The 21143-nt window shown below is 44.4% G+C and overlaps 1 protein-coding gene across 2 annotated transcripts in view; it reads right to left on the bottom strand.

Moving 5' to 3' along the window:
- Positions 1 to 10202: 10202 nt before the first annotated feature.
- The window catches only part of STARD13 (StAR related lipid transfer domain containing 13), a 500497-nt gene continuing 489556 nt past the window's right edge, over positions 10203 to 21143 (bottom strand). For both annotated transcript variants that reach the window (XM_077810186.1, XM_077810194.1), the window contains 3 exons: positions 17792 to 18009; positions 14496 to 14672; positions 10203 to 12895 (listed from right to left, as the gene is read on the bottom strand). In XM_077810186.1, the coding sequence (XP_077666312.1) occupies positions 12778 to 12895; positions 14496 to 14672; positions 17792 to 18009 (513 nt within the window). In that variant the 3' untranslated portion in view covers positions 10203 to 12777. The remainder of the gene's footprint in view (positions 12896 to 14495; positions 14673 to 17791; positions 18010 to 21143) is intronic.

Raw genomic sequence — 21143 nt, forward strand, 5'->3', positions numbered from 1 at the left:
AGCCATGGCATAATCTTGTCCCCAGACAGCCCATGTTCCCCTGCCAAAATGCTCAGGGAGCCATACACTACGCTAGAATAACATTAATCCCAAAACATAAAATCATTAAAAACGAACATAGGCCCACAAGCTGTGCAATTCCTTAGGCACCAGAGTGGTCACGGAAAAAACTCTTTGCAGCTTTCCTATTCAGGGAGTTGGGGATGGCCTGATTAAAACAAAACACCCATGGTGTCTCATTCCACCCTCTTGTGGCCACCACTGTAAATACAGGTTTGTCGAAGGGAAGCTGATTCTTTGACACTTGGAGTTGCAGCTAGCAAGAGATGTTAAGAGTAACAAGAAGGGTTTCTTCAGGTATGTTAGCAACAAGAAGAAAGTCAAGGAAAGTGTGGACCCCTTATTGAATGAGGGAGGCAACCTAGTGACAGAAGATGTGGAAAAAGCTAATGTACTCAATGATTTTTTTTGCCTCTGTCTTCACGAACAAGGTCAGCTCCCAGACTACTGCACTGGGCAACACAGCATGGGGAGGAGGTGACCAGCCCTCTGTGGAGAAAGAAGTGGTTTGGGACTATTTAGAGAAGCTGGACAAGCACAAGTCCATGGGGCCGGATGCACTGCATCCGAGAGTGCTAAAGGAGTTGGCGGATGTGATTGCAGAGCCATTGGCTATTATCTTTGAAAACTCATGGCGATCGGGGGAAGTCCCGGATGACTGGAAAAAGGCTAATGTAGTGCCCATCTTTAAAAAAGGGAAGGAGGAGGATCCTGGGAACTACAGGCCAGTCAGCCTCACCTCAGTCCCTGGAAAAATCATGGAGCAGGTCCTCAAGGAATCAATTCTGAAGCACTTAGAGGAGAGGAAAGTGATCAGGAACAGTCAGCATGGATTCACCAAGGGCAAGTCATGCCTGACTAATCTAATTGCCTACTATGACAAGATAAATGGCTCTGTGGATGAGAGGAAAGCAGTGAATGTGTTATTCCTTGACTTTAGCAAGGCTTTTGATACGGTCTTCCACAGTATTCTTGCCAGCGAGGTAAAGAAGTATAGGCTGGATGAATGGACTATGAGGTGGATAGAGCTGGCTAGATCATCGGGCTCAACAGGTAGTGAACAATGGCTCCATGTCTAGTTGGCAGCCGGTATCTAGCGGAGTGCCCCAAGAGTCAGTCCTGTGGCTGGTTTTGTTCAATATCTTCATTAATGATCTGGAGGATGGCGTGGATTGCACCCTCAGCAAGTTTGCAGGTGACACTCAACTGGGAGGAGTGGTAGATACGCTGCAGGGTAGGGATAGGATACAGAGGGACCTGGACACATTAGAGGATTGGGCCAAAAGAAATCTGATGAGGTTCAACAAGGACAAGTGCAGAGTCCTGCACTTAGGACGGAAGAATCCCATGCACTGCTACAAACTAGGGACTGAGTGGTTAGGCAGCAGTTCTGCAGAAAAGGACCTAGGGGTTACAGTGGACGAGAAGCTGGATATGAGTCAACAGTGTGCCCTTGTTACCAGGAAGGCTAACAGCATTTTGGGATGTATAAGTAGGGGCATTGCTAGCAGATCAAGGGACGTGATCATTCCCCTCTATTCAACATTGGTGAGGCCTCATCTGGAGTACTGTGTCCAGTTTTGGGCCCCACACTAGAAGAAGGATGTGGAAAAATTGGAAAACGTCCAGCAGAGGGCAACAAAAATGATTAGGGGACTGGAACACATGACTTATGAGGAGAGACTGAGGGAACTGGGATTGTTTAGTCTGCGTAAGAGAAGAATGAGGGGGGATTTGATAGCTGCTTTCAACTACCTGAAAGGGGGTTCCAAAGAGGATGTATCTAGACTGGTCTCAGTGGTAGCAGATGATAGAAGGAGTAATGGTCTCAAGTTGCAGTGGGGGAGGTTTAGGTTGGATATTAGAAAAAACTTTTTCACTAGGAGGGTGGTGAAACTCTGGAATGCGTTACCTAAGAAGGTGGTGGAATCTCCTTCCTTTGAGGTTTTTAAGGTCAGGCTTGACAAAGCCCTGGCTGGGATGATTTAATTGGGGATCGGTCCTGCTTTGAGCAGGGGGTTGGACTAGATGACCTCCTGAGGTCCCTCCAACCCTGATATTCTATGATTCTATAATTGTATCACCAAGGAGTACCAGCAGATCAAGCCAGAGCAGGCCCCTGTGGTAGTTAGGTCTCTGTCTGTTTAAGGCTCAGGGACCACATTTTCAAAAGGAGGCTCTAAACTTGTGCTCTTGTTGTTTTCATAAGAATCAAAAAGCTTTGTCTGGTCTCCGTGGAAATACTGCACTGGCAGAGGGAAAATAGTCTTGTTTCTTTAGAAGCTACTGCAGAGGAAGCAGATCCCAGTTCAGTCGTCTGACTGAAGAGCTAGCACCTTTGTGACTTTACACTGAGATTTTGTCCTGCTGTGGATTAACCTTGGTGGCAACTGTGTAGAGCTTTCTGTGAGGATTTGTTCCATGCTCCATGAACTGATAGAAAAGCTGTTGTGGCGGATGCTGCTGGAGGCAATAATCTACCTCAGTTATCTCAGACAGCAGCAATCTCTTCTGAAGTCTTTGAGTAGCTGTTTTCCAAACAGATAAACCTGGTCATTATATGAGCAACCTTTTCCATCTGGCTATGTTATTGTTTCTGTCTTCTGATGCCTTTTAACATTCCAGACATTTAGCGAACAAGATTCTTCATCCTGTTTCATGGTGATGGGGTTTCCATACTAGACACATTTAGCTGTCATCATTCTCTAGGAACAGCTCTGATCCAGTTATATTTGTGTCCGGGACTCTGCACATAAAGAAAGTATCATACACATTTCTTCATTTTTCTAGGTAGCTTTCAGCCACTGCAAGCCAGGGCTTTTTATGAACGAAGCTCAATGTTACCGCTAGCACCAATCATGACAACTATACTTAGCCTTCTGGCTACAGCTAGATTATTAATAAAACAAACACACTCTCCTGAGCAGGCTTTGTCCCCCTATCTCAGACAGAATGGTGAGCATGCAGCTCCACCCCAGCAGCTATTGCTAATAGGAAGTTGCTCTGGGTTCCATGACAGGTTTGTTTGTTTTTTAAGAGAATCCCAGAACATTTATTTGATATATATTTCTACAAAAAACTTCAAGGCAGTCTGGATTACCTTGTAACTCTCAAATTTACACTCAGTGAGTTCCAGGAGCAGGAAACTGGAGTCGCCAACAAGTCATTTCAGATGTAGAGGAGCCTCCAGACATCTTTTTGATTGAGTGCCAGGTTTGTCACGGTGATTGTGCTAAGCAAGCTTCCTGGGATGTGATTTGGCAACACTGGGAGGTGGCTCACAGTGAGGGCAAGGCGGGAGGGAAAGAGAGGGCAGGTGGAGACTCACTTTGGGCTGTGAAATGTGATGGCTGTGCTGTGGACACTGCATGTGGTATAGAGGCACTCAGGTACCACCAGTGTGAGCGTGAGATAAGGGCCAGCGTAGATGAGTGGCTCACTCCCTGTTGAGCTGGGACGCTGCAGTGCAGTCAGAGCAGCAGAATAAGGTCCTGGCTGTAGGTCCACGGGTAGGATTGCCAACTTCCTAATTGCAGAAACCCGAACACCCTTGTCCTGCTCCCCACTCACTCCATTTCCCCCTTCCTCCATCATTTGCTGTCCCCCACCCTCACTCACTTTCACCAGGCTGGGGCAGAGGGTTGGGGTGTGGGAGGGGGTGAGGGCTCCAACTAGGGGTGGGGCCAGAAATGAGGGGTTCAGGGTGTGGGAGGGGCTCCGGGCTGGGACACGGGGTTGGGAATGCGGAAAGGGGTGCAGGCTCTGGAAGCACCACCCCCGCAGCTCCCATTGGCCTCCACGTGGCTTGCCAAAGGGCAGCGTGGCTACTGGAGAAAAGGAAGGAGCTATGGGAACTGCACATATTCCTCTTCTCTGCCCAAGTTTGGAGCAGCAGCTTAGGTGTAATGAGCAGAATGATTTCAGTTCAGTTCCTGAGCCAGGCCAGGGAACAGTTGTGCTGTTGGTGGGCAGTGGCCCAGGGAAGGGGTCTGACCAGAATGTTCTATTTCCCTGTACCTGTTGGAAAGGGAGCTGATCCTTAAGGAGTCAGGGAAGCTGGAAAGCCAAGCAGAAGGGACAAAAAGCCTTCTACTCTGGTTATGGGACCAATGCTGCAGCCATTTTGCAGGTGGAGCAGCTGTACAACTGGCGTCCTTAATGAGTAAGAGGATAGTGCAGCAAGCAATACAGGGCAGAGAGGGGCTGGGGGCCCAGACTTGTGCATTGTTCCGGTGGCTGACTGGCTTTGCATATCATACTGCTCTGGTGACATGCTAACAGTGTAAGATGGGCATATTCTGTTTTATATAAAAAACTACTTTCATCTCCTCCCCATTGGCAAACAAAGTCCCTCCAAGCCCAGATTTTTATTTTTTGGCACGATAGACAAACTTCGGTGTGTACGTTTCTGAGTCACACTAGTGCAATAATGAAGCATAGCTGAAGGCTGGGGAAGGGCAGCTAATCAGAGCTGCTCCAGGTTCTGTGTACCATCCTGGTCCCTCAGCACAAGGAGCAGCTAATGCTCTCTCCACGGCCCCCTGCCATGAGCTGGAAGCTCTTCTTGGTGGTGCAGCTAGCTGAGGAGCAGCTGTTTTTGCTGGGTCTGAAGCACCTGGTCTGGCTCCCAGCAGGACCCTCTCTCCTACCCTGAGGGTTGAGGCTGCCCCTGCTGGCTCGCTGCTGCTCTCAAATCTGAAGAGTGCGGTGAAGATTTGGGCACTGGGCTGGGGAAGAAAAGCCACTACCAGAAACTCCTCAGCCCTGCGAGGAGGAGAGTAGCAGACTTCTTCTAAGTGTGTGTGAGTCTGAGAATTAATGCAAGGGGCATGAGGTGTAGAAAATGAAATGCTGGGGAAGGGTCAGGATGAGAATTGGTGGCAGAGGATGAGAAGGGGGAAGGTTTGGAAGAAGGGGGGGCTGAAAACTAAATTGTCTGAGCTGGAATGGGGCAAGAAATGATGAAGTGGTGGGGCAGAGGAGGAAGGCAGAAGATTAATATGCAGATGGTATAGGTTTGTGCTTGCGTTCCAGCCCCTGCAGTAATGTGATAAGCTCAGTAGCTCAGAAACTAACCTTGTAAAAATGAAAACTTGCCCCCACGGTTGCAGCGAGAAGCTTGGGAATGTAAAGCTATCATAAGCAAGGCATTGATGTCTGCCTGAGTCTGTAGAGAGCCTGAAACACTAGTGTGGGCAGGTGTGAGCAAAGGTGTGAGTGTTAAGATCCAGCCCCATTGTGTAGGGTGGGGAAACCCCACCCAAACAGAGAGTTGTGTGGGTGGCGGGAGGGAGTGCAGTGGGCTCAGCCCAAAACAGCGACACTCCAGCTGTGGGGTAAGGGGCGGGGCCTCTCCTGGTGCCCACTCTGCCTCTGCGCAGCGAAAAAGGGGCTCCCCACATGCTCTGAAGACGCGGAAGGCCTGTGTTAGTGCTCCAGGATTCTAAGGGGACCCATGCTGCTGCCCCTGCCCCTCTGAGAAGGGGGCCAGCCATCTGCCATCGCCACTTCAGCGGGAGTTGCCAACATTCTAATTGCCCCAAACTGAACACCCTAGCCTCCACCCCCTTCCCGGCCGCCGCTCACTACGTTCCCTCGCCGGCTCGCTCTCCCACACCCTCACTCACTTTCACTGGGCTGGGGCAGGGGGTTGGGATGCACAAAGGGGTGAGAGCTGTAACGGGGTGGGACCAGAAATCAGGGTTCAGCGTGCAGGAGGGGTATTCTGGGCTGGGGCAGGGAGTTGGGGGTTCAGGAGGGGGCTCTGGGTTGGGGGGGGTGGAGCCGAGGGATTCATGCTGCAGGAGGCTGCAGGTTGGGGGTGAAGGGGGGGGTACAGGTTCTGGGGTGAGGCCACGGATGAGGGGTTTGGGGTGTAGGAGGGTGCTCCAGGTGTGGGGCTCGAGGCTGGGGTTTGGGGGGCGTGAACGTACCTGAGGCGGCTCCCAGTCAGTGGTGCAGCGGGTCTAAGGCAGGCTTCCTGCCTGTCCTGGCTCCGCGCTGTGCCCCAGAAGCGGCCAGCAGGTCCAGCTCCTAGTTGGGCGGTAGGGAGGGCAGGAGGCTTTGCACTGTGCTCTTGCACGCAGGCACCACCCCCTTGCTCCCATTGGTCCTGATTCCTGGCCAATGGGAGTGCAGAGCTGGTGCTCGGGGCCCCCATGGGCCCCCCCAGCCTAGGAGCCAGGCCTGCTGGCAGCTGCCGAGGCACAGCGCAGTGCCAGGACAGGTAGGGACTAGCCTGCTTTAGACCTGCAGCACCACGCACTGGGCTTTTAACCGCCAGGTAGGCGGTGCTAACCCGAGCCGCCAGGGTCCCTTTTTGACCGGGGGTTCCGGTCAAAACCTGAACATCTGGCAACCATAACTTAGGCAGGGTTGGGGCAATGGGTTGAGAGGGACCACATGGAGGCCCATGTCATGGTGGGTCTATAGCCCTGTTTTGCCTCACTCCGGCTCTGAATGGGGTGTGTTCCCATATGTCCGGCTTTTCCCAGACATAGCCTCTTTTTTTGAGCTGCCTTTCTTTGTCCAAATAACAGGCAATGTCCAGGGTTTTTATAGAGCAGACAAGCTGCCGCTCAGCCAGACCCCCAATTGGTCTGCTTCCTGATTGGTCCTGACCCTACATCTACAACTGATTGGTCCAGTCCCCTGCAAGCCACAGCTGCAGGATCCCGCCCACCCAGGCCCAGGCTCTTAGCCCTGTGGAGCGGGTTCTGTAGGGTTACACTGATTGACGGCTGGGGCTGTGTCCTAGGCTTGTGCCACCTCCCCTGCCACTGTGAGAGTGAGTGACAATGCACCCCAGTGAGTACCCACCACCACAGGTACCCACTCCAGCTCCCCCAACTGTACCCCTCCTCCTCTCCCCAGCTCTTCTCCCCTCCCCTTTTTTTTGGGAACCTGAAACATGGTAACTCTATGAATGGGTGGCGGGGGAAGCTGAGACTTTTTTTAATCCTTCCAATGACAGGCTACTGTCTGTTTCGTACTCTCCTCCCTTCCTATTTCATGCAGCGAGGGCTCACTCCCTGCCTGTCCTGCTTACTTCTGACACCCTTGCTATGCCTCCCTCTCGCTGGTCATTGTAGCTTGGTCTTGCTGTGTCAGAAGCAGGGGAGCCGTGTAGAGCCTTTCTTTCCCCTCCTCCCCCGACAGGTCAGCTCTGTCCAAGAAGCAGTGCAAATGTGTTTTAAAACACTGAGTGGCTGGAGTCACTTTATTTGCCAAGTCAAAGGGTGTTGTGAGGTTTTTCAAACGTGCTCAGCTGTGGTCAAACTCCCATCGGCTCACTGGGAACTTTCTTTGAGAATGGCAACATGGGTATAAAGTTAGTATGGGTATTGGGTATTGCGTGCGACATGGGTATTGCGTGCAACAGGCCAATCCACATACTGCACCTATGCTACACAAGCGATAGAGGGGAAAAGGCCCAATTTTGCATCAGTATGATTGGTTTAGGCTTGTTCAGTGTAAAGCTGTAAGTAAGCACCTAGCCAGCACTTGTTCTGCATGCCCAGTGGGATGAGCAGGTGCTGCTGATAGGGCCACTGATCTATGGTGCCCCCTTTTAAAACTGATAACACTAATTTGGCATGCAGGCTGTCAAGGAAAGGGAGTCATTCTTACCATGCTCAAGAAAAGAGTAGGAACTGCTTGAGGAGGGACAGATGGCCATTCAGCCACTTTATGCCCATAAATTGCAAGGGGGGTCAGGCAAGTGCTAGCAAATCGTCACTTGTGCCTATTGTATGAGCTGTATTTCAGTGTTTTCTTTGAGCAGCTGTGAACAGGTGCAAAAGGCACTGCAGCGTCTGCAATTGCAGGGTTTTGTGATTGGCTTTGTTGTGTTTCTGCAGACTCTCATGTTTTGTTTACAAAAAATGAACTCTGGCTGGTGTCTGCTGCTGTGAAGATAACATAGTGAGGCTTTATATATTGTGGCGCCAAGGAAGGAGATTTTGGGGGCTTGTTAGATTGGTTCCCTGCTTGCAGCAGAAATTGGTAATGCAGAATCAGGTATTTTCTTTGTTATTTACAAATTGTACACAAGACTGTTTTCTTAAATAGAGGTGGCAACAAACTGCTCAGGCAAAGACGTCAGGTACAGCACTGCTGCTGTGTTCCAAGCTGCAGCTGTCTTTGGCCTGTGACCCCCCCCCCTCTCCCCCGCCTTTAGGACTCAACTAAAACTCAGGAAGATCAAAGGCCAGCCCCTCAAACATATTTAAGCGCCGAACTACTTTGAGGAGCTGGGCCAAAGTGCTTAAGCACATTCTATGCCCCTTTTCTTCCCCCAGCCCCTGACCTTTATACCAGGGAAACTCCTAGACTACATTGTCTGGGAATGTGTCCTGGCCCTCAACCTGCCTTGCGTGGAGCTCCTCTAAAATAAAAAGGAAGCGGAGGGCAGGCCTACGCGAGGAAACCCTACACTGATTCTGCTGCCTGCACCAATGCAGCTGCACCGCTGTAGCAGGTCTGGTGAAGACGCTCTATGCCGACGGGAGAGCGCTCTCTGATTGGCATAATTACTCCACCTCCGTGAGAGGCGGAAGCTATGTTGGCGGGAGAGTGTCTCTTGCTGACTTAGCGTTGGTGTGAACAGTGCTTAGGTTGTGTCGCTCGGGGGGGGGCCTTTGAATGACATACGTTAGATCAACTTAAGTGGCAATGTCGACCTGCCGTGAGAAATGGCTAAAGGCTCAACAGACATGATAGTTTTAACTCCCACAAATCCTTAATGACTCCCTGCATAGCACTTTAAACTTCCTATGGAGTGTTTAATCCTGGATGCGTCTACTTCATTCACATCATTAGCACCTTTGCTATACCAGTATCTTGTGAAAGCAAGGGCATTTATGAGGAAACCAGTAAGGGAGGAAGCAGGTGTGAGCGAAACAATGAGAAGCAACATTAGTTAATCCCATATGTTTCTTGGTGAAGTCAAAGAGTGCAGCCAACAACCTGCAGCCTGGGCAAGCAGGGGCTGTGCTACCATCATGCATGGCGTGGTGAAAAAAGGGAAGTCAGAGTGGGGCCCTAATCCAGCATCTTAAGCAGGAGAGGTGAGACATCTGTGTCAGGCCAACCTCTGTGGGGCTTGGAACTTTGCTTCCTATGAAGCCCTGTCCCTCCAACGCTTTCCTTAGCTCCACTCCTGCCTGCCCTAGGTCTTTGACAGCCCTAGGTGGCAGGAACACATATTAATAAGAGGAGTTCTTTGGTTACCTGCAAGGTTGAGTATTGTATTTTAAAGCACAGATGCAGCCTAAGATTCTTAGGACTGGATCCACGGGGGACTTAGCCTCATTGTTGCCTTGCCACATAGTGGAATATGGAGCCCCATGTTTAGCCAATCAGGCTCCTGCTACATTGCAGGGGAGAGTTACGTGCCCAAGAACGGGATTCCCAAAAGGCAGCATGCTGTGCAGAGAGCTGCTACTAGGAAATGTGGCGGTGAGGGGATGAGGCAAAATCCCTGTCCTTTAAAGGGATTGATGCTCCGCCCTCGCTGTGTACCCTGCCACTTAGTGAAATCTAGAGCCCTGCAGTAGGCTGGAGGGAAGCGCTTCCCTCTAGGTGGGATTTGCACCCGTCAGCCCTCTGCTGGAGTTACAGGCCTGGGTGCTTTCTCACAATAAAATGGTTGGGTCCCCCTTATAACCTTTAGCCCAGCGGTTAGGGCATTGACAGCCAGGGCTCTGACATCCTGGGCGAATCTCACCTGTTGAAGCTGTGCAACTTTGTATAAGTAATTAAATATTCATGGTCCCACAGTGAGAGTAAGAATGACACAGTAGCCCAGTGGTTAGGGCACTCATCCAAGAGGTGGGAGATCCAAGTCCCTGCTCTACATCAGGCAGGGTGGGGACTTCAACACTGTGCTCTAACTACTGGGTTAATGGTTATGGGGAGAAGAGGAGGGGGCGGGAAAATCACCATAATTTTGTGTAAGGGCTGAGAAACCTAAGACATTAGACTCACTGGTACTGAAGCCCTCTAGGCATTCCACTAGCAAGGCTCACATCACTGTAGCTCTCATGGTGTGTGAGCACTGGCCAGGAGGGAGCTGCTCCAGGTTTGTTTCCAGTTCCAACATAGAAATAATGAACACACAGAGGTAAAGGAACTCTGAAGCTTTAATGTATGCAAATTTATTCACCTCTGCAATTACTTATCTACGACTGATACCAAAAAATGAGGTAAAAATATGAGGTATTAATATGAGTATAATATTTCAAAATGTGGTTGTCATATTGTATTCCAAATGGCAGCATAACACTTAATACAACATACTGTAGTGTCTGACTGGTAGACATGTGCCTTAAGGCACATTTTAAAAGAAAATGTATTTAATCAGTATATGGCTAAGAGATGCTGCAAGTACAGCTGCAAAGCTTCTGCTCCCCCCTAACCAGGAGGGGTCCTCTACCATTTTTGTAATTATAATAGGGGGCTTTTGGCAACTCCTCCAACTGATTATCCCCGGATAAGACAACCTGTTCTCGTTTGCTACATTTCTCTTCCACAAATTATTTGTTTCCAGTGTCTGGATAATTCTGTGTTGATTAATACACAGGCAGTCTTGTATTCACTTCTGTAAGCTCATGTACGATAAGGGCATTGAACTCTCATGCTTCAGGGAATAGGCTGTGCCGGGGGTTCGGAGACAGCAAAAATGTCCCTCTCCATGTAAAATACTGCTCAGGTGGCTATGTGCCTTATGAGGGGGCATGCCTTCTTGAATCTTACAGTAGTGATAACAGCTGACAGCAGGACACTGATCTTGATTCACCAGTGATCTAATCCGGGATGGAAAATCATATGTTCTTGAACCACCATCACTGGAAAATGACAAGTCAGAATGGCAGGATTGGTTACTGTGGCATACAGCTGTCTTATGATATCTGGAGGCATATGAAGGTATCTCGGTACTCATATCTCTCTAATACTTCTTAATAATATAATTGCACATTGCTGACAACAAACACAACACAACAGATGTAATCTAAGCAGATTCAAAGTACTCGCAGAGTCACTGTGTGAAGCCATTACTCCAGCACCACGGAATCATGATATAAATCTCAGTAGCTACTAGTAGGATGATAAATCTCATAGATTAAAACTCACAATAAATGTAGGTAGAATTCATTTAAAGAAGTGAACTAAAACACTGGTTATGAATGACCAAACTGGCTAATGCAGCAATAAATAAAGTCAAGGTGAACAAATATCTGAGTAATGAAGGAGTGCTGTATTAATAGACCTGTGCTTTTTTTTAAACGGAGTCATGTATATAATTACATTTTTGATCTTATGTTAGTTTAAAAAAAAACAACAAACAAAAACCCTGTATCATAGCTAACAAACATTTTTAAAGCATTCTTCCACTTAGTCCCTGAAAATGAAATGGTCCAGTAGATTTTCTCCTGCTCCCATTGTTGTCAACAGAAGCAGAATGGGTGCCACAGCTAAGATCAGTGCAGTGCATAAAATGAAAATGTTCGCACTTCCCAAAAAGGCTATTTTCCCAAGAATTCGTTACTTTTTATAGTGAAAATATATGTAAAGGTGTGATATTTAGCTGCACATCTGGGTCCATCTCTGGTGGAAACTCTGCTTTGGACTTTGGTTAACAATTAAATATCTTGACAGAAGAAGGAAAGAACAGCTCCCTAAGAACACACTTAGCCAGAAATCTAAAAGAAAGGTTTCAGAGTGGTGGCCCTTAATAACTTGCCAGTTTGACTCCAGATGAACAGTTAAGGTTACCCTCAGTATCTGCAACATTCCTTTGAACTGCCCTAGACTTAATAGAGGAAGTCGCTTTACTACTACAAATGGTGAAGTCCTCTAACTGCAAATACTTACTTAGTTGTTTAAGGCAACAGACAAGTTTTCAAGAGCTATCACGGAATAGTCACAAACTTCCTACAGCTTATTGTAAATGGTCTTCAAAATGTGCATACCAGTTACAATGTCCATGTTAGTGTTTTTTGGTGATAGTGAACCGCCGTTCATTATTTTTAAACACACAGTTATCCCCTCTAAACTCCCTACATCTATTTCTATGTACCTTCTTGTAGTTTACACACCCCCACACACAACAAAAACGAGAACAGCCAATCATCCATTTTTCTGTTAGATATCACACAGATTATGTCACATAGCCTTGCGATAATAACAAACACAGCTTATGTAGCTGTGAAACACTGAGAAACAAGCAACAAGAACAGGTCCATATAAGGTCAAAACTGATGCAGATGATTTCTTCTAGAAAGCACTAAATTATATACAAAATAATTACTTTACATATACATATATAGATATATATATAATATACATAGATAAGTATATACATACTGTACATGGTTTATTTACAATTAAAATATGCTTCTTAGAAGCTTTTAAATAGCAGAATTTTGCAACACACAAGTAATGGTAATAGTCTAATTTTAAAGTAACAATGATAAAAGCTTTTAAAAAAAGGTTTACTTCAGTATTTGAAATTAACATACAAGGGATGGGGCAATAGGTGGGTGAAGTCTCTGGAACGAGCAGGCCTTCCTGTGAAATCCCTGTTTTGCCACTGTACAGACATCAGGTCAGACTTCTATTACAGAGAATGCTAAAACCTTACTCAAACCTTTGCTTTGGGTCTTTCTGCTGTCTACCATACTCTGCTTTAGGTTCACACATTCCTGGAATATTTCCTCAGATTTTGGTTTCTGGTCCCTCAGCAATGAGAGGTTGAAATGAGTTTCTGATCCTGGCAACTTCTGATGCACACAAATGTCCAAAGCCCTTGTTGTACCACTCTGGGGAATGGCCTCTGAGGAAATGAAAGAAAACAAAATTACTGAAAAACTGCTTCATAGGAGTGGGATTCCCATGTGATACCCCAGCCTCACTGAAATCCCACAGTGCTGTTGAAGAACCTGATATGCTTTATCATCATCACTACCATCACCAGTGAACTTTGAAGACTCTCCTGTGCTATATTCAAATTTACATTTCACTCTTATGGTAATGTCAGCTATACAGTGGTATCCGTGGGATGGAAAGATGAGGTTGGCAGGTACTATTTCTCCCCCTCAGCAGTGCTGGCTGTTGTGAACACATCAAACTGGTCCTCTTATTGTTACATTGGCTGCCCATGGATTATCGAATTAAGGTCTCAGGCCTTATCTTCAAGATGCACAGTGGCCCAGGGTATCTAAGAGATCTCCTAAAGCTCCATAATGGAGCGTGTCATTGACAGCTTTGCTCCTCTGGGACAATTGAACTCTCCACAATAAGGATAAAGCTTGAATGTATGGTAGACAGAACTTTCTTAGGGACTGGTCCAAGAAATGGAATGAACTACTCCAGGAATTAAGGACCATCACAAACCTCACCACCTTCCACTCCAAGTGCAACATTTCTTTAACTTTGCCTTATCTAAAAATATATTGTGATATATTAAAAATTATCCAAAACCATAAACATGCCACTGCAAACAATTCATGAGGGAACAAATACATGACAGATGTTAGTCACGTTGCTTAATGTACTATTGAAATGTGCTCAGATACTATGGTGATAAGCCCAGTATAAAAAGCTACGTAGAATACAATTTGTGCTCCATTATTGCCAGACCTGCAGGAAATAAACCCTACATTGAACAATGAACTATGATGGCGCTACCATAGACTTTTCTTGTATGTTAAAAGAGCCTTTCTGCTATAAAATGTGATTCTGCAGAAATGCATACTGGGATTCTCTGTTTGCCTCTCAATTATTTCTACTGTGTTTGGCTTAGAAATTTTTTGTTTTCTTGTAACTGCCATCCCTGCAAATTCAATCTGGTTCTTTCATTTTTATACATCATAACCAATAACAGTTCTCCAGGCCAAGTTAGATCCCCACTTGCTCATGGGCAGCCCCATGATTTTCAGACTAAGTCCCCAGTGCAAACCCACACGACCTTCAGTAGTTTTGCATAAACATAACTGGGTAGAACTTAGTAAACAATGCTGCTAATGAACCACACTAAGAAACAGGATCTGTCTCTCACGGTCTTAGCACTGCAGGTCTAACAGGAGTAAACAGAAGTAAAGCCATATTTTTGTCACTAATGTGAGAGGCTATGCCCCTGAATAAGTACCAAGAGCAGATCTGTTCAGGAAGAAGGTACCATTTTCAGGAAGAGAACAGCACTTTAGTTCTTATCTTGCTTCACTCATCTTTTAAAAGTAACATTATTTCAGAAAATGCATTAAATCCCTATAAACTACTGACACTGACTGCATACAGGAAATAGTACAGTTCTTGTATTACTACTAGGAACACATAACTGCCTTTTCTTGGCTAACCCTGCTGAACTAAGCTTAGAGATTTTTGGTTTATTGACGGGATGTCACTGATCTGCTCTCGGCAGATATGGTACTTACTTCAGATCAATTCTACAGACGTGCGTCAGTCTGGATTTTCCTGAGCCACAAGGCTCTATTAAATACTGAGAATCCATCACAATTGCTCGTACACCTCCTATCAGAGGAGCTTCTTCATGTTCCACAGAGATGGCCACTAGTGTGCACACTCCCTTTGGCAAATCTGTCCTCCATGTCCTGTCACAAGACATTTAAGAAAGAAAGGTTTCAGAGTAACAGCCGTGTTAGTCTGTATTCGCAAAAAGAAAAGGAGTACTTGTGGCACCTTAGAGACTAACCAGTTTATTTGAGCATGAGCTTTCGTGAGCTACAGCTCACTTCATCAGATACATACCGTGGAAACTGCAGCAGACTTTATATATACACAGAGAATATGAAACAATACCTCCTCCCACCCCACTGCAGGACAGTGGGGTGGGAGGAGGTATTGTTTCATATTCTCTGTGTATATATAAAGTCTGCTGCAGTTTCCACGGTATGTATCTGATGAAGTGAGCTGTAGCTCACGAAAGCTCATGCTCAAATAAACTGGTTAGTCTCTAAGGTGCCACAAGTACTCCTTTTCTTTTTAAGAAAGAAAGTATCACGTTTAGAGAAAGAACGAAAGCTCTGAGCAGAGCAGAAAGCAAGAGCTAGACTCTGAAAGTCTGGTTGATTCACAGATTCATGGTTTTAAGAAGGGCTGTTAAACGATTAAAAAAAATCACAACGTATCGCAGGATTAAAAATAGTCGCGATTAATTGCAGTTTTAATCACACTGTTAATAATAGAATACCCATTTAAATTTATTATAAATATTTTTTGTTTTCCTCATTTTCAAATATATTGATTTTAATTACAACACAGAATACAAAGTGTGCAAGACTCACTTATTATTTTTTATTACAAATATTTGCACTGTAAATAAGATAAACAGAAGAAATATTATTTTTCAATTCACCTCATACAAGTACTGTAGTACAATCTCTTCATTGTGAAAGTGCAACATACAAAAATGTAGATTTTTTTTAACATAACTGCACTCAAAACTAAAACAATGCAAAACTTTAACACCTACAAATTGAAGCATGAAGGGACATACAAATGTTTAGTGTATCTGCATGGAAATACCTTGCAACGCTGGCTACAAAAGTGCCATGCAAATGCCTGCTCTCACTTTCAGAAGACATTGTAAATAAGACACAGGCAACATGATTTCCCCTAAAAGTAAATAAACTTGTTTGTTTTAGTGATTGGCTGAACAAGAAACAGGACTGAGTGGAGTTGTAGGTGCTAAAATTTTACATTGTTTTGGTTTTGAGTGCAGTTCTGTAAAAAAAATTCTGCACTTCCACAATAAAGAGATCACACTACAGCACTTGTGAGGATCAATTAATGTTGAGCCTTTTGACATCCTCTGATGAAAGGTATTATATAAGTGCAAAGTACTGTCTATCAATATTTTCCTTCTCTAAGGCTCACATTCATTCCAAAACATAAAGTCAGACATATGCGTTCTTCCACATATCCCATTTATCATCTTTAGAAACATTTTGATACCTTTCAATGATAGCCCTGAATTTAGAAAGTGTAAAATGAACATTTTGAAGGCGAGATGGAAGTTAGCAGTCTTGTACAGTGAATAACTCACTTCTCTAGAGGTTAATAATTTCACTGAACTCAGTTGCTGCCAATCAAGGTGCATTAATTAGGACAGGCAATCTGATTGGTTAACATAGCTCCAGCCTCAAATCAAAGGCTGTAAATAACAAGCCTACTGCTTGGTCTCTCCTACCTGTTTTCAATGCATCATAAACCAGCCAGGATTCCCTTTTTTGATATATATATTTCAGCCAGTGATATACAACGGTGTTGCTGAGCCATCCTGGCTAGGTTAATGACGAGAATGAAAACTTTTTCTCAAGATTTTGTTTGATTGATGTGACTGCACTGTGGGTGTTTCAGGAACATAAAACACTGTGACGTATGGTGAACTGAAAGGAAAATAATATGACCCAGAATAAAGGCGGTTAAAAACCTCCCCAACTGCTGCTACACAATCTTCTTGGGGCAAGGAGGGAAACCCACAGTGGACCAAATTAATCTCTGGTGTAAATGAAATGAAGTTCATAGAGTTATGCCAGGGAGGAATTTAGCCCAGTCAGTAAATCTTGGGCAGGCAAAGGAAAATGTGTAATGTAAGGTCTAATATTTTCTGATCATAAAGAAATTACAGAAAGTATTTTTAAACTTCTCTTAGGAATTCCAGTAGTTCTTTCCTTTATACCAATAATGTCTGCAAGTTATTCTGTGACAGAATACAAAAGTTAACAATAAAAGGGATATATTGAGATAATTATATTTCATTGGGCTCTTCTATTACCTTCCATCATTTTTCTCCCTAATGCAATTCTGATTTGCTGGATCATTTCCTTTGTCAAAGCTGCATATCACTTCAGTGGAATATCATTCCAATAAGAGAAAGCAGAGGCCCAGAACAATAATGCACACAATCAATCAAAAGGAAACATTCAACAGCTGATGGCTGAGTTAGGGACAGCTCTTCTGTAGCTGAAATCTTTCTACACAGCATTCCAGCTTTTTGCCCTGATGAGTGGGCCAAGAACCAACCATTAAGGTTTCAAAGGGCGGGTGCATTTAAGAGGGTTTTCTGTTTATCGGTTGTGTATGAACAGAGTTAAGGCTGTTTTTGGAATGTCCAATATACACACACACATTTATTTGAGATGCTGCATGAACAGGGAGGATATATGAATATGGATCTACCTTCCATTTGTAGTTCATTTCCATACTTTTTAGCTTTTTTTAAAAAATGGTAGCATTTCTTGGTCTACAAATGTTCCAACTTTAAATGTTATCTCGTAACCTTGACTTAAAGGTATTAGTATTTTTTCTACTAAACAGCTGGCTCATCAAACTCAAAGAAAATGAGATATTCACGATTCTCCAAACAGCATGGCAAAAGCAGGAGAAAAAACAATTGGGTTATATCTGCATTATTTTGAGAGCAGCTATTTTCAGACACCTGTCCTAAGGAATGAACAATATTTATGTTCTGATACATGGGTTCTGTAAGACTGTTGCTCAAATGTCATTGAGAAAAAGATCAGTATGCTCTAAGCACATAGTTTTAAATGCACTTTGAGAAATGAAATATTACAGCCTGTATGTAGATGACATAGTATACTTAGTGTATAAACGTTAAGGAGAAAGCTATATAAGACCAGATCTTTCTAATAACAGAAGCTCCTTGTGGAGAAGTCAGAGGCTAGAAGGTTGCCTTTAGAAAGTTTACCTTAGAACTACAAAGTCTCTGCCAGGATGGGGTGCCATGCTGTTCAATACATACTGGTAGATTTCTGTTTGCTTATCCAGAGTTTCTACGACCTTCCATTGCAAGAAGTCCTCATCCCAAAGGTGACGTTCTCTTACAACTCGATTCAGTACAACTGATGGAGGCGCTTCAACTTCCACTGAAGCTTTCCAAAGCCTGAGTGGGTTGCCATCCCCAACCTTCAGTAAACAATAAAGAAAAAATGGAAAAGCTGGATCTATGAATATGTTCTCGGCGTGGACGGCTTAAAGAATTTCCGGTGAGGACTCAGAGCTCAAGTTTAAGATGAAGTTTCACAGCATTTACATTTACAGGCGTGTTCAATGTTATTTGTGTATATAGAAATCTACATGTGCTAACACTTAACAGAAAAATGAGACAGTAGGTTAAACTCTGTTCTCGCAACAACGTAAATCTGGATGAACTCCTCCAATGGCACTGGCATTACTCTCTTTATATTGGTGGGACTGAGATGCCAATTCGGCCCAAAGTTCCTACCTCAAAGATATTAAGTGGAACGTGGGATTTTTCCTGAAGAGGTCATAGAATGTTTGAAAAATAGCTGGTAAGAGGGGCTGAAGAAAGGGTAGGTGATATACAATATGATTAGAATAAGACTGATTTCTTGGCCCAGTACCCGAAACTCTGATTGCCCTGAAAGAGTCCCATGTTCAATCTGAAACACTTGGGCAATCTGAGGTGATGCTGTGCATAGAGGATTAGCCCTTTTGGCTAAACCGTGGAGTTGCATTAATAAGAATTTTCAAGAGTAATTGACATGGTGACTCATTCTTGTGTCTGGATGGATAAAGGTTGTTCTTTCTGGGGCCCCAAAAGTAGTAAAATAGCTTTTATAGCAAAAAATCTGCTCTTAGCCCTTGGGTTCTGTTATTTGATACAGCTCTGTAGTGCGGAGAAAACCACAGAGAGCCCAAGATCATAGAAAGGTCGGGCTGGAAGTGACAGCCCCAGTGCTATGGCAGGATCAAATAAACCTAGACCATCCCTGACCAGTGTTTATCCAACCTGTTTCAAAAACCTCCAATGATGCGGATTCCACAATTTCCCTTGGAAGCCTACTCCAAAGCTTAACTACCCTTATATTTAGAAAGGTTTTCCTAATATCTACCCTAAATCTCTCTTGCTGCAGATTAAGCCCATTACTTCTTTTTCTACCTTCAGTGGAGATGGAGAACAATTGATCACAGTACTTTTTATAAAAAGAACAGGAGTACTTGTGGCACCTTAGAGACTAACAAATTTATTAGAGCATAAGCTTTGTGGGCTACAGCCCAGTTCATTGGATGCATAGAATGGAACATATAGTAAGAAGATAGATAGATACACACACACACACACACACACACACACACACAGAGAAGGTGGAATTTGCCGTACAAACTGTAAGAGGCTAATTAATTAAGATGAGCTATTATCAGCAGAAGAAAACAAGTTTTGTAGTGATAATCAAGATGGCCCATTTAGACAGTTGACAAGAAGGTGTGAGGATACTTAACATGGGGAAATAGATTCACATATGAATGTATATATATATATCTTCTTACTATATGTTCCATTCTATGCATCTGATGAAGTGGGCTGTAGCTCACGAAAGCTCATGCTCTAATAAATGTGTTAGTCTCTAAGGTGCCAGAAGTTCTCCTGTTCTTTTTGCGGATACAGACTCACACGGCTGTACTCTGAAATCTGTCCTTTATATAACAGCCCTTAACAGCTCCCCCCTCCCAGTCTTCTTTTCTCACAGCTAAACATGCACTCTTTTAACTTTTCCTCATAGGTCAGGTTTTGTCAACTATTTATCGTTTTGGTTGCTCTCCTCAGGATTCTCTCCAATTTGTTGACATACTTCCTAAAGTGTGGCACCCCGTATCAGACACAGTGCTCCAGATGAGACCTCACCAGGGCCAAGTAGAGTGGGACAATTACCTTCCATGTCTTACATACAACACTCATTTTAATATAGCCAAGAATGATATTAACCTTTTTTACAGCTGCATCACATTGTTGATTCATATTCAATTTGTGATCTACTATAACCCCAGGTCCTTTTCAGCAGTACTACCACCTACTCAGTCATTCCCCATTTTGTAGTTGAGCATTTGTCTTCACTGAATTTCATTTTGTTGAATTCAGACCAATTCTCCTATTTGTCAAGGTAATCTTGAATTCTAATTCTGTCCTCCAAAAGTTCTTGCAACCCCTCCCAGTTTGGTGTCAGATTTTAAAAGCATACTCTCCACTCCGCCATCCAAGTCATTAATGAAAATATTGAATAGTACTAGACCTAGGACTGACTCCCTGCAGGACCCCACTAGATACGCCCTCCCAGTCTGACAGCAAACCATTGTTAACTACTCTTTGAGTACAGTCTTTCAACCCGTTGTGCACCCACCTTATAGTAATTTCAGCTAGACCATATTTCCCTAGTTTGCTTATAAGAACATCATGTGGGACTGTATCAAAAGCCTCACTAAAATCAAAGATATACCATGTCATGCTTCCCCCCAATCCACTAAGCCAGTAACCCTGCAAAAGAAGGAAATTAAGTTGGTTTGGTATGATTTGTTCTTGACAAATCCATGCTGGCTATTCCTGACAACCCTATTTTCCTTAGGATGCTTACAAATTGATTGTTAGGCTGACTGGTCTATAATTCTCTAGGTCCTCTTTGTTCCCTCTTTTAGAGACAGGTACTATGTTTAACCTTCTCAAGTCTTCTTGGACTTTACCCAGGAGTTCTCAAAGATAATTGCTAATAAGAACATAAGAATGGCCATACTGGGTCAGACTAAAGGTCCATCAAGCCCAGTATCCTGTCTTCTGACAGTGGCCAATGGCAGGTGTCCCAAAGGGAATGAACAGACAGATTATCATCAAGTGATCCATCCCCTGTCACCCAATCCCAGCTTCTGGCAAACAGAGGCTAGGGACACCATTTCTGCCCATCCTGGCTAGTAGCCATTGATGGAACTATCTTCCATGAATCTATCTAGCTCCCTTTTGAACCCCATTATAGTATTGGCCTTCACAACACCTTCTGGCAAAGGAGTTTCAGAGTTTGGCAGTGCGTTACATGAACAAATACTTTCTCGTGTTTGTTTTAAACCTGCTACTTACTAATTTCATTTGGTGGCCCCTTGTTCTAGTATTATGAGAAGGAGTAAATAACACTTCCTTATTTACTTTCTCTATACAACTCATGATTTTATAGACCTCTATCATATCCCCCCTTAGTCGCCTCTTTTCCAAGCTGAAAAGTCCCAGTTTTATTAATCTTATTAATCCCCCACAT

The sequence above is a fragment of the Eretmochelys imbricata genome, chromosome 1, assembly GCF_965152235.1.
Source record: "Eretmochelys imbricata isolate rEreImb1 chromosome 1, rEreImb1.hap1, whole genome shotgun sequence".
In the NCBI taxonomy this organism is placed as follows: domain Eukaryota; kingdom Metazoa; phylum Chordata; order Testudines; family Cheloniidae; genus Eretmochelys; species Eretmochelys imbricata.